This window comes from Colletotrichum acutatum, assembly GCF_030867785.1.
Source record: "Colletotrichum acutatum strain CBS 112980 chromosome Unknown BDZ83scaffold_4, whole genome shotgun sequence".
Classification (NCBI taxonomy): Eukaryota; Fungi; Ascomycota; class Sordariomycetes; order Glomerellales; family Glomerellaceae; genus Colletotrichum; species Colletotrichum acutatum.
The window spans coordinates 784,752-798,031 of NW_026848998.1; the positions used below are offsets into that span (position 1 = coordinate 784,752).

General features: G+C 51.8%; 3 protein-coding genes across 3 annotated transcripts; all 3 read left to right on the plus strand.

Moving 5' to 3' along the window:
- The first annotated feature begins 1,872 nt into the window (after nt 1–1,872).
- On the plus strand, nt 1,873–3,108 carry BDZ83DRAFT_298471 (aminodeoxychorismate lyase). Its single transcript, XM_060502231.1, has 2 exons — nt 1,873–2,804; nt 2,867–3,108. Exons 1-2 carry the CDS (start codon nt 2,098–2,100, stop codon nt 2,994–2,996), a joined length of 837 nt encoding a protein of 278 aa, XP_060371187.1. The 5' UTR covers nt 1,873–2,097; the 3' UTR covers nt 2,997–3,108.
- A 1,317-nt stretch (nt 3,109–4,425) lies between these two features.
- On the plus strand, nt 4,426–5,889 carry BDZ83DRAFT_646559 (eukaryotic aspartyl protease; the record flags this gene model as incomplete). The annotated part of the gene is made up of 3 exons (XM_060509984.1): nt 4,426–4,818; nt 4,880–5,749; nt 5,812–5,889. The coding sequence occupies 3 exons, from the start codon at nt 4,426–4,428 to the stop codon at nt 5,887–5,889; spliced, it is 1,341 nt and encodes a 446-aa protein (XP_060371188.1).
- A 2,071-nt stretch (nt 5,890–7,960) lies between these two features.
- BDZ83DRAFT_298656 (CASC3/Barentsz eIF4AIII binding-domain-containing protein) lies at nt 7,961–10,346 on the plus strand. The gene has a single exon (XM_060502233.1). It carries the CDS (start codon nt 8,088–8,090, stop codon nt 10,224–10,226), a length of 2,139 nt encoding a protein of 712 aa, XP_060371189.1. The 5' UTR covers nt 7,961–8,087; the 3' UTR covers nt 10,227–10,346.
- The last annotated feature ends 2,934 nt before the right edge of the window (nt 10,347–13,280 follow it).

Here is a 13,280-nt window from a genome sequence, read left to right on the forward strand (position 1 = left end):
ACTCTATATGTCCAAGATATGTCACTGTTGCCATAATGTTTGTTCGGCAAAACGCGGTGGGTTACGCTCGCCATTTCAGACCATCATCACAATGTCTGCCATGCCATATCATATCATATATCTCCTTCCGCCTTCTTTCATTTGCTAAGTCTATATGACTGACTGAATCCATGTCACTTTGATAGTCAAAAGTGGCGTCTTCCAATCCCCTGTGAGTTAAGGTGTCTGGCTTTGACGAGAACCAAATGTAAGTGACAGATTCTATGCAACCAAGGTCCAAACCAGCTGAACCCATTTCCCATGGTTTATCGTGAGATATAACAGATCAAACGCAATGCAGAAGACATTATCTCTGGCTCTTCACCTCTCAGTTGAACACTGGATAAGCCACACTTTGCTCGCGGTTAGATATCGGGTTGATAGCCGGTCGAGTGACAACCATAATGTACGAAATGGCACTGTACTCTGGTGATAACTGATGAATTTGAAGGGCAATTTCTTTCTATTTGAAAAGTTGCAGTAAGTCACCACAAGCACATGTCAGATGCCAACATATTACATTCACCCACACCCACTCACGCTTGTTGTTCCAGTAGAGATGAGGAGGCTCGGCACTCTCGATGAATAACAGACAGCCTCACGCCAGAATTCTTCGATTCGAGTATATTTCACGTCCGCTGATGAGCGGTCAGCTGTGTTGAGTCGTAGAGGCCAGGCCAATATGGACTGTCTATAGGCCCGCAAACCCGCGATGATGAACTACGGAGTTTTGCAATGCCTAATCAGGAGACGGGAGCCGTTTCAAAGTCTTCAATAGAACCACAGCAGTTTTTAAGGTAAGCTCAAGGAAGCTGACAGGCATGTAAAGGAGCGTGTTGAAGTTTCCGAACTGGCGGTTGAGAAGAACAATACCCTCACAGGGTTCCACGACTATTGAACACACTGGCTTCTATTTCAGGTTCTGATCACAGCCCACTGCCACAATCATCGAATATATCAATAGAAGGTTTAAGGTCAGTTATTATGAGAAGTCTGTTATCTTTTCAATATGGGAGTGCGATGCTAGCGAGGGTCGACACTACCATAGGATCATCGACAACTTCTCCCAGGCCTCAACAACCTCACCTCGGATGCAGCCCGACACAACTGTGACGAGATGGAGTTCTACAGCTCCCGAGTAATCGACAGGTCAATTGTCCCGCTTGCCACGTATGTGGGGAGGGTCACACCGAAGTCTCCCAGTCTCCCGTCCTAAAACATCGGGCAAAGGCTTCTGGGTCCTAAGCGGCAACGTCTTTGTGATATACGATTGGATTGAGACTTCTTGAAGCAAATAAATATGAATTTTGGTACATGTTTACTTGAATCCTCGGACATGTGTGAGTATAATGCGAATCCGGTTTTATCTCCTCGACAGTCTATTACTGTCATCAAGCCTTTACCTCGGCTTTACTTTGGCATGGTGGAAGAAGGAGTTGATACTGAACTCCCGACCAGCTTGGTTCATCTGAAGGGATGAAAGGGCCCTAGATTCTCCAGATACACATCTCAGAGTACCTCGATCATTTCAGCTCTTTTCCTGTCTGATGTTGTACTTCGCAATCACTACCTTGGATGGTCTCTTGCTTACCCCAAGGTGATCTACCCATTCTGAACAGAAGGTGACAGCTTCTCTTTCTGATGCAACATTAGCCCCCGGCTTATCAGCTCAAAGGTTCCTAGAATGGCTATTTCCCGCGTTGCCCTAGAATCCTTGGGTCACCCATAACTATTGTAACATCATTCCAGCAATGTTAGTTGTTCGGTGGTGAAGAACTGATGTGCTGCTTACGTAAACGAACGGGAGATCATTGCGGCCCAAGTATCTCCCGCTGTGAACATTTCTAACAAACAAGGGTGGTTCATGCGGTTTACTGAACGCTCTTGAACTCAAAACCCAAGTTTTGCGCTTCTTTCCCCTTCCAAACACGTCACCATACTCCCTCTAAGCATCAGGAAATAACATCTTTCGCTCGCGGAACTCTCAAGTTGTCAACTTCAACTATTCGCACATTATTCTGCATCACTCACCGAGGTTGACACAACAAGCCCAGCACCATGGCCAACTTCCAGCTATTTACATCGCTTCGATACGACCCTGGCTTGATAGGCGTACCGAAGCGGCGTTTGGCCAACGCAGGATGGAACGCCAAGATGACCTCACCTTTCTACATGCTAGATCTGCACCGGGATCGGATGTTGCGGGCTGCCACCTATTGGAATTGGACCCCTGCCATCGAGGCCATCTCAGGATCGGACGGCCTCCAGAGACTGACTGAGGCGATTGAGACTTTCTTGACTCAGCATGGAAGAGAGAAGCCATTGCGAGTCAAGGTCTTGTTGACCTCAGAAGGACGCCTCACCTGCGAGGGATCACAAGTCCCAGCGGTTCCGCTTGAGAACCTCTTCCCGGAACGGCTTCCCTCCCCAGGACAATCGACAGAAGCGGGCTATCCTTTGGAAGAGAACCCCATGACAGTAGTGATTGATAACACAAAGACCACACAATCCGAGTACACACACTACAAGACTACAGAGAGAAATATGTATGATACAGCCCGTAGTCGAGCGAGTATCAGCCTAGCAGATCGCAAGGAGGTCCTCCTCGTAAACTCGAAAGACGGGTCTATCATGGAAGGTAGCCTGACAACCCCGTTCTTCTGGCGAGACGGCAGATGGGTCACCCCGCCAGTGGCTGCTAAGTATAGTCCCGAAGGTGGGAGCGGTGGCCAAGACGGGACCACCCGTAGATGGGCACTTGAGCGGTAAGTCAGCTGCTCTGCCATTCCCCGCCAATATGGGACGAGCGTTTGACTAACTTAATCAGTGGATTGGCTGTGGAAGAAGAAATCAAAGTCGACAGCCTTGTTGGAGGAGAGCCATGCTGGATCAGCAATGGCGTCCGAGGTTTCACTTTTGGGATCATCAAGCTCAATGACGTGCCTAAAAGCTCTTGAGGTTAGAACGGATTCACAGTCCAAGCTGAGCGGGAAAACATCACGATATCAACGAGATAAATGGTGACCAGTCGAAGTCACCAAATTCTCGAGATAGAGGACACGACTTCATGTATTGGCCTTGGGCTTCCCTTGGCACTTGAGACAAACTGCATCATCGTCCATCTAATGCTGCTGCACATCTGCCTGTTACGCGTTCGTGCAAGCTGTCGCGGCACATCGCAATGGAACCCCGTGATAAGACACGGCGGCTAGAAGAACATTCATGGCATAACCGGTTCATATCCAGCGATACCATAGGCATGATCAGGAGGCCTCGTCTACTTCTTGTGTCTTGCATCGTGCTTGGCAAGGTACCCAGGAGTCTGGAGTCGATCGCCGCCAAGACGGGACATGGCCCGCTAAGCTGATCCCTGCCCCGGAACCACCGTGAGGCAGTTCGTTACATCATCGGCGGCGGGGGAGGACCTCATCTCTTGGCTTGATTTGTTCGTCTTTCCAGCTCGCTTTCTCCTGACTGGCACTTGGGGGCTTTGATTTTGGTTCAGTTTGTGTCTGGTTTCGCACGTGTCAATCGTCATGCTAAGTCTCGGCAGCTCTCTGGACCGGTGAGCCAAGAACAGGTTGTTGGAAAGTACAGGCGGATGATGAAGCTTTGACCGAGAGGTCGGCAGCTTGACATCGAAAAGTTGGCTCCGCAATTCGCCATTTCCACTACGTTTCCCTTTTGTTTCCCCCCTCTCAACCAACTCCTCACATGGCTCAAGTCGGCTCAACGTAGACTCCACAAACAAGTGACGCCCCTCTTCTTCCTTATCAACTACCTCATCGGGTTGGCCCGAGGACCGACCTGTTTCTAGCCCCTCCCCTTCAACACAGCTCGAGAGCACGGTCAGAAGGTCCGAATGCGCAGTCGCGAGAGCTCGGTTTCAAGCTTGCAGTTGCACCGCCCCACCATCCCTTGTCTTGCTGAGAGCTGTCACACTTACACACTGCCGGCATTGGGCTCGTCCCTGGTCTGCCGTGACAGAACACATAATTCGATCCTGGTCGAGCTCAGCTCGGGGCTGTCGTCAGCGAAACAATAGCTTGTTGTCTTATAAGAAGTCCCGATGGGCCAGCGCATGATTGGCATGCTATCTATCTCCTAGGTGATATCTCCCCCTCATCACATTGCAAGCGCTGTCCAAACAGGTTTACTGCCTTCCATCACACGTTCGATCCAAATAGTCCAGGTTCATTCGGTGCCGTCCATCCGAGTCGTCATTGTTGCTTCTTGACCGTAACGGGCAGGTATTTAAATCGTCACCCTGATCCGCCAAGCTAGCGCTCAAGCTCCCTTGTCATAACCATTTGACCTAACCAACCGACCTACACACACATACTCACACTCACACAAGATACAAACTCATTTTCTCAAGCATACAATATGGAAGCATTCCTCAAAGCTCAAGCCAAGTTCAAGGCCGACAAGGGCCTCTCCAAGATCCCCGTGATCGCCAACAAGAACTACCAGCGTCATGGCACAAAATCCTACGTCTACCTGCTGAACAAGTTCAAGTTCGAACCAACAAAGCCAGGCCCCTATGTTCAGACACGAAGAATGGCCCAGAGAGGGCTTGCAGCTCCCGGTTTCAATGCTGCCGTCGGAGGCCGTGTCTCCATGAGCAAGGTTCTGTCCAAGAAGACTGGCGACGACCAGCACGGGGATGTTACAGCCGAAGACCAGCAATATGACTCCATGTACCTTTGCGAAGTCTCAATCGGCACGCCACCGCAGAAGTTCAAGTTGGACTTTGACACTGGTTCTTCTGACCTTTGGGTATTCCAATTCTGTCCAGCAAACCACGTTGCCTATGATCTTTACTAACAGCGCACGTCAGGTTTTCTCGACCGAGCTAAGCAGCGCCACGCAGAAGGGTCACAACATCTTCGACGCCTCAAAGTCCTCAACTTACAAGAAGCTCGACGGAAAGACGTGGAAGATCTCGTACGGCGACGGCAGCTCGGCGTCAGGCGATGTCGGCACCGACAACCTCGTCCTCGGCGGGCTGACAGTCGAGAACCAGGCCATCGAGTCAGCCTCGCAGCTCGCAGACCAGTTCTCTCAGGGCAGCGGAGATGGTCTTCTCGGTCTCGCCTTCGGATCCATTAACACGGTCATGCGCGATGGCAACTTCCGCGACCCCGTCGCCACACCCGTCGAGAACATGATTGCACAGCAAGACATCCCCAAGGACGCGGAGCTCTTTACCTCTGCGTTTTACAGCGAGCGGGACGCGGCGAAGCCGCGGTCGTTTTACACCTTTGGCTGGATCGACACTGATCTCGTCTCAGCGTCGGGTGAGGATATCCACTGGACCGATATTGATAACTCGCAAGGATTCTGGATGTTCGAGTCCGGGTCCGCGAGCGTGAACGGCAAGGCCGTGACGCAGAGCGGGAACAAGGCCATTGCGGACACGGGCACGACGCTGGCGCTCGTCTCGGACGAGGTGTGCGATGCGCTGTACAAGGCGATCCCCGGCGCCAAGTATGACGATCAGCAGCAGGGCTACGTGTTCCCGACGAGTACCAAGGCGGATGACCTGCCCGAGTTCAAGGTCGCCGTCGGTGATAAGGAGTTTGTCATTCAGAAGGAGGATCTGGCGTTTGCGCCGGCGAGTGATGGGTTCTGGTACGGCGGAGTGCAGTCGCGGGGTTCCAACGAGTTTGACATTTTGGGTGATGCGTTCCTGAAGTCGATTTATGCGGTAAGTGGGACTGTTGATACCGGTCAGGAAACGACGTGAGACGAAGCTGACTTTTGGAATAGATCTGGGATCAGGGAAACACTCGATTTGGCTGCGTCCCGAAGATTGAGAAGACGCAGAATCTCACACCACCGTCATAAGGCATAATGCTATTGTGTCACAAGACATTCATGAAGTCATGTGAGCGGAATGTTCCTCTAGCGGGACTAGATACAGATGATAATTGACATGAAAACTTTCATTGAGTCCATATTCCTCTTGAATGACTTGGAAGTAATTTTACGAAAACTTATAAGACCAGGCTCTAATATTCCCTAACCGAACTCAGCAGTACGCTCATGCATTGCTTCCATGACTCCAAAACACTACTTTTACAAAAAGCTTTGGCCATTGCTTAAGCTTCGCAGAATCGCAATGGTCTAAGCCGGATGACATAAACAGGTGAGGCCTAGAGACGAAGAATCAATGGCTCATTGAGCTAAATTGTAGCCACCTTACTCTTGAATTCCCTTCCCCAAGACCTTGCCTAGGTACCTTGAATTTATCTATTACGATTCTCATCAGCCACCTTTGTATGAGCTGATTGCTACATCGTGATTGGCTGTGACGAGGCCGGGGGCTCAAGGATCAGCCCAATTCGAGTAGAAGTCCCAGTGATTTCAATGGATATCAAAGGCTACTGGGGCTACTTCTGTGAGGAAATCATTATGTTCTGTCCAAATAGCCAAACAAGTTTTTTAGAAGAGTGCGGCAACTTCCCAGGAAACCATGTCATTTTCCCTGCCAAGCGATTGAATATAGAGTTGGAAATGAGTACAATGAATGGTCCTTTGACTCTTGGCTCGAACCTAGGTTCGTTCTCCCAGAGAGCCTTACAGTTGTCATCCCAAGCCAAGGTTTGTGGGAAGACACATGGTGAGCAAGACGAAGTTAAAGTTCGGTGGCAGATCGAGACAGATCCTGGGCCGTCCCAGCGTCTGAGACCTGAAACGACATGCCGGCGCATCACGCTGGGAGTTTTGGAGAGCATTGGACTATCTGGGGGCAGTATGGTAGGTGAAGCTCGAAAGCCGGGACATCTGAGACTCCTAATTGTAAGAGTATGCTATTGAGTGACGTGTGATAGAGATATGTAGAAATAGTTGATAATCAACGATTCAATGGATGAGTTGATGAAGATGTTTGACCCAGGCAGAGAGTCAAATGTCAGAGTGGGTCAGTTCTGTCGCGGTAAGCATGCCTGATTGGTACGAGAGCACCACGTTAGTCTCCCGAACAGTCCAAGGTACCCGTACCTCGAACTTAGGTTCCTTACCTCACAGCTTTCGAGGTGATTTTAGTGGGCAGCTCTGCTCACAGCTCTCCACAGCGGGCAGGTCCAGCAGGTCCAGGCCCCAAACGGCCCAAAGCAACCACGCAACGTCGCACGCTTGGTGAAGGTGAGCCGGCAACAAGGAGAGAATCCTACTGGCTGAGAGAGGTACCAAGATACCTAGCTACCTTAGGTAAGGCGTTGAGGTACCTCGAGCCAACAGAGCGGGCAGCTCCAGCCACGGCCCAAGAAAGAGACGAAGAAGGAAAAAAAAAATAACACCACACATTTTTTCCCTAGGCCCAGCACCTAACGAAACGGGTCGGAAGGATAGACTGAGGTGCACCTCCTGGGCGTGCACAAGCACCAGCGCCGCGAGTACCAGCACCTACCTAAGGTGCTCTGTACTGCTACAATATACCTGCACCTACACCTGCACCTGCACCAACTGTCTGTGAGGTGGCTCCGTCTCCGTCGCCCGTCCAGTCCGTCTTGGTTTTGTCGTCTGGCCGAAATCCCTCCCTCCCTTCTATCATCATCACCATCTCCACCCCTGCGATTCCTCCTCGCACCCAAACCCTCCTCCTATTCCCAGGCTTCCACTTCATCTGCTCTTTCATTAGAAGCAGAGAGGTCAGAGGAGACGACACGGGTTCAGCTCCAGCTCGTCTACAGCATTGCGTTTTTTTCTCCCCCTCTCCCGCTCTGCTTTGCTGCTCACCCCACTGCCCGACGAACCGGTGTTGCTGCTGCTGTTGTGTATTTTATTTAATACGCCTTCTTGGCTGTCTGTTTGCTCCATCGCCCTCATTCTTCGCCAACCGCAGGGCGGTACTTGCTTTTCCCCCTCTCTTCCATTCATCCATCGTCCGCAAGCATCGCATGATTGTCTCGACATCCTTCCGCCGCCGCCTCCGCTCCTCGAGCCTGTCCTATCCGTCAACTTGAGCAACGCCCTCGCTCAACCTCATATCCGGCTCATCAACCCACAGAGTCAGGCACAAGTAGCTCCTACAAAGCTTCAACATGGCCGCCCCGAGACGCAGAAAGATCGGTCACAGAAGACGCATCGAGGATGAGGAAGACGGAGAAGGTGGACCTGACCAGCTCGAACTCGATGATGACTCTCTGACCGAGGGTTCCATCATCAGCGACGACCACGATCATGGCAACGACAGCGATACGAGCAACATCGATGAGGCTTCCCCCGTTACCTCCAACCCTAGGAAGTCGGCTGGCAATGGAAATGCGAAGTCTGGTAGCAGGAAACACTCGGCCCTGGCCCCCTCGACGACCAACAAGGCCGCACCCGATGCCGAGGAGCTGTCTGGCAATGACCGGTCCGAGCCCGTTCAACAAGAGGCACAGCTTGACGGAGCCGCATCTCCCCCGAAGTCTTCTGCCCCCCTCGTCGTGAGCTCCCACTCGTCCCGCCCTGCCGAGCCTGTCAACGAACGTCGTCGCCGGGAACACGAAGAATACAAGCGGAGAAGGGACGAAGACCCCGCCTTCGTTCCCAACAGAGGGGCTTTCTTCATGCACGATCATCGCCATGCCGGACCCTCTGCCAACGGCTTTCGCCCCTTTGGCAGAGGACGAGGACGCGGCGGCCGTGGTGGAGGCATTGGAGGCCCCTATGCACCCATCAAGTACGCTGCCCAGCAAGACTCTGCCCGTTTCCCGGCTAATCCGCGCAGCCAACTGCACAGTCCGACCGATCCTCTCACGAGCGGCCAATGGGCGCATGATATGCACGAGGCCGTGACCGAACCGCCTCCCTCGAGACAACCAAGGCACCTGCCCGTCGAAACTGAAGGCCCGGCCAACGGCAACGGCTTCATCCCAACGTGCCCGTCCAATCCCACCCCGATCAACCGGACTTTGTCGACCGAGCGACACATCGGAAACGTGCAGGTCAGGGTGTCTCTTCCCGTTGTTGGCAAAGCTCCCGCCGCCTTTGGCATGCCAGTCAAACAATACACCAAGCTTCCGGATCATCGGCCACCCCTTCGCCGCGACAAGCCTGTCCGCATCTCCTTGCCCGACAACCCGCCCAAGTACATCTTCCCAGCTGTCGACCGATCCTTCATCTTTATTCCCCGGGCGATGCGACCCAACCAACAGCGAACTCGAGGCAAACCTCGCTCTGGACTTGGCTCCATGGGAGGCTTCTCCCGGCGGACCAGTGTCTTTGGCGGAAGCTACTACGGCAGCGCCTACTCTCCCAGCATCGCTCTTAGCCGTCGCTCCTCTCTCGCTCCTGACGGGCGTGACTACTTGTTCTCCCCCACAGGCTCTGTCATGTCGCGAGCCCCGATTCCAGTCGAGAACCCCCGACCAGTCGTCCGCCTCCCGCCTGCAGTTCACCCGAATCAGCCATTTGTTGGACAGGACGGTTATGCTATGCAGCCAAACGAGACATCTATCAATGACTTGCCGCAGCCGCAGACGCACCCGTTGCCTCAGAAGCCTGCCTTCCAAGAGAGCCGCCCGAACCCGATCCCCATGCACCAACCTCGTCCTCAAAAGGCGGTCTCGGTCACCAACATTGAATCGCCGACTCTCAACCAAGGCCCGCAAGCCTTCCAACAAGCTTTCCACCAGCAGGTTCCTCTCCAGGTCTCCAACGGCATGCCGCAGGAAGCCCACTCGCGACAGCCATCATACCCCACTCAACACTCTACCGGCACGCCTCTTTCCCAGATTCCTGAGAGGGCAATTCACGCGGCTCCGTTCCAGCCAAACACCTTCCAGCAGCAGCAAAACTTCTACAACCAACCTTACCCTATGATGCAGCCTCAGCAGCCGTACTACTACCCCGGGCAGTACAATGGCAACAACATGGGACCTTCTGCCGCAGCTCCATCCTTCGTTCCCTCGGGACAGCCAGGTCAAGGCCAAGGGTTCCCTCCTCAAGCCCAGGCAGACCCCGCGGCTGTACAGGCAAACGGCCAAGCACCCTCGGGTCCCAACCTGGTAGCTCAAGAAGTCAATGGAATGGTGTACTACTACGATGCCACCCAGATGCCCAACTATCAGCAGAGCTATCAGCCTCCTCCGCAATTTGGCCCCGGCGTCAGTGGTATGGGCGGTATGGTGACTCCGAGCCCGGACGCCTTTTACTATCAGCAGCCAGCCCCTGGGATGGTGTACTACTCGCAATAGGGGTACGGGCAAATGCCTTCCTAAGGTTTCCCCACGCCTCCTATCGCCTTCCTTCTAATTCTTGTAATTGTCATTGTCGGCTCTCTAGCCGTCGCTATACCCTCTTCTCGTCGGACGGCCGGACGGGGGCAAAGGGCAGGAGGAAATCCACAAAAAACTTTGCGGTGTTTGAACTCTATGATTATAGTATTGATAGGAATGAGCGCTCTTGATCTGGGTTGAATTGGTACACTGTTGGAGGATGGGGTTGCGAGGTACTTTCGCTGTCCTTTTGAGGTTTTACTTGACTTCTCCTGTTCCAACGTATGATTACAAGCATATCTTGGACATAAGGAGACGAGTTCCTACGGAATTGGTGGAGAGCGAGCGAGAAGCGGTCGACAGCAAGGGTGGTTTCCTCCCTGGTTCCTACAACCTCGCTTTGTTCTCGAATTCAAGAAGTTCCTCACAATCTGTCTCTACCACCTTTTATCATCTTTTCCAGCCTATTTCCGTCCGTCCACTTCACGTCGCCATTGTGTGTTTCTGGCGTTTCTGGGTTTTATCATTAAAATCCCCGAGCCTGCTTTTACTGGATTTACCGGCGGATGAATATCGGGGGAGGCTATCCGTTGTGTTTATTGAGCGTCTATACATCTTGCTTCTACTCACCCTTTTTTCCTTTGCTCTTATTGACGTTCGCAACGATGGCCGAGTTCTTTTACCTAGACGTTCTTCCACACACTCCCTACAAAGTAAACACTCGAGGACGGGATCAGTACACAATACTGACAACCCCTTCCATATTTTTCTAACTTTTTCGTTTTCCTCCTTTTGTTTCTATTCCGTTCATGATCCGATGAAAGCCTAGATCTCTTTTCCCCGTTCCCATCAAGGTATTTTTTTTTTCTTTGGCCACTTTTCGTTCAGGCAGCGCAACTGTATTTGCTGTTCTTCTCGAGTGTGTATCGGATGAGTGGGGTGCGGTGGAAAAGTTCTGAGAGTACACTGAAGTCATACTTCTGAAGATGCGAGGGGCAAGAGAGGGGTTGGATTGCTCAAGAGCATTCTCATGATTTAGTTAGGAAGCGAGGGGAGAGAGACACAAGGAGAAGAGATCGGGGTGCGGAGTGAGAATGAACGTGGTGGTATTGGGCATTATATTGAAAAAAAAAAAGAAGCGGGTAAAGACGGAAGAATGGGAGTGGGATGGACATGGAATGGGGGCTAGGTAGTCTAAAGCTACTGTATAAAATCTTCGTGATTGAATCCTGGTCCTGCCTACCTCACGACGGTGTATCCTGCCCATAAACTCGACTGATTGCGGCTCTAGTCCGACCTTGAGCCTCGTCACCGTGAGGCTGTGGAATCGACCTAGAACACCACAATCAACATTGCTGAAAACTCGACCGTTGCTTTTTCTTCAACGTATTGCCCGCCTCTTTATGTGTTCGCGATGGGGATCTGACCGCCAAGTATTCTTTCGTGGTGACGGAAAAAAACAGCAGAAGGACGGGAGATCTTTCTTCACTTGACCAACTGGCTTCGGCATTTTACCCAAGATCTTACTTACTGAGAAGAATGTATCACCTTCTTCGCCCTTATCGTTGGGCCGGTTTCGGATACCTTTGGGGGAACAAGAGACGAAATATCTGACAACAGTGGTGCCCGGAAACGTCTTTCATCGCATTCCTAAAAAGGTCGCTACATCATGATGATGACCAAGGCCATGTACTTGATGACAGCTTGCCTGAGTCTGCCAGATATCCAGAACATTGATAACAAAAAATCGCGTATTGCCATATGACAAGTATCTAGGCGTGGCCGAGCAGCCTTGATGGGTCCTGATACACTCTCTCACTGTTTCTCACCTAGTTACCATGTGGCAGAATATCCCATTCTCTGAAATGAACGCGCCGATACAAAAATCACTACTGTTTAGCAATCATATCACCATCAATAGCTTCGGATTACCAGAAGAGCTTTGACCCTCTTCTCGATGACTGCAGATACGGTCGTGCCGGCCATCTATCGATTGCCCATGTCCACAATGGATCAACATTTTGTCCTACCGCACCAACAATCTTTTTCTTCACTCGTACAGACACGATGTATAATCATTAATAGCCAGGAAAATCAGAAAGCATGTCGGCCTCGGTATCTGGCGACGTGTAAGTAGTGCGGACGTTTCCGGACAGTAGGCACGTAAGGCAAGGTAGGATATGCATGCAAAATACGAGACGTGTGTACACGTAAACCCCCTATCAGAAGCGTCCAATATGAGCCTATGAGGCCCAGTACCACTTTGTGAGGGGGAATGATTTGTCGTCCCGGCGTCTTTTGCGAAACCTGTGCGGCGAACCAGGCGGGAAATAATAAGCCAATGTCTAAAACTCAACGCCCTTCTTGCAATTCTTTCCCTGTCGATTACAAGTCGAAAGATGGGTACCTAATAGGCAGCCAAGGATCGTGGTCAGCGAGCGGGTATTAGAGCAGGCACGACAGGAAGACACGCGTTCGCGCTGCCTCAGTCTTCATCTTTCTTTCTTGTCTGAACGAGTTGCTGCGGCCCCCTCGCCAAGCCCTGCAGTCCTGAAACAAGCCACTTGAGAACCGGAAGATGTCTCTTTGGGTTGGTTAAAGGTGGTGAGATTTCAAAGGCGACTTGGGAGAGGGGGAAACATGACGTATTGTCGAGTTCTGGGCCCTTCCTTTGTTTGCTTCGCCTCTGAACCGTCTTTTGGCAGGCGAGAGGCCTACGGAGCTTTCGAGCTTACTTCGACCTTCTTCAGGGGTAGACGGGGAGCATGTTCCGCACTAGACTTTCAAAGTCCTCGATGAGTCGATGAAAGGCGGCGCCAAGAGCGGATTGATGGGATGAGTATGGAAGCTTAAAGACAGTTCCTAACTTCCTCGTGCGGCTGTTAATTTTTCACTTTTCTCGTTGCATTTTTCGCCTGACGTAGCTTTCGTGCCTTGAACGAACATTGGATGATTCAAGAAGCGGGGAGGGATGATGAGATGGGAAAAAGTCACCGTCTTCCCACAGTACAGTGTGTATGGAGTAAAGCGGTT

Coding starts and splice junctions, on each gene's coding strand:
- BDZ83DRAFT_298471 (XM_060502231.1), top strand. CDS start 2,098: ATGGCCAACTTCCAGCTATTTACATCGCTTCGATACGACCCTGGCTTG. Junction 2,805..2,866: donor CGTAGATGGGCACTTGAGCG/GTAAGTCAGCTG, acceptor TAACTTAATCAG/TGGATTGGCTGTGGAAGAAG.
- BDZ83DRAFT_298656 (XM_060502233.1), top strand. CDS start 8,088: ATGGCCGCCCCGAGACGCAGAAAGATCGGTCACAGAAGACGCATCGAG.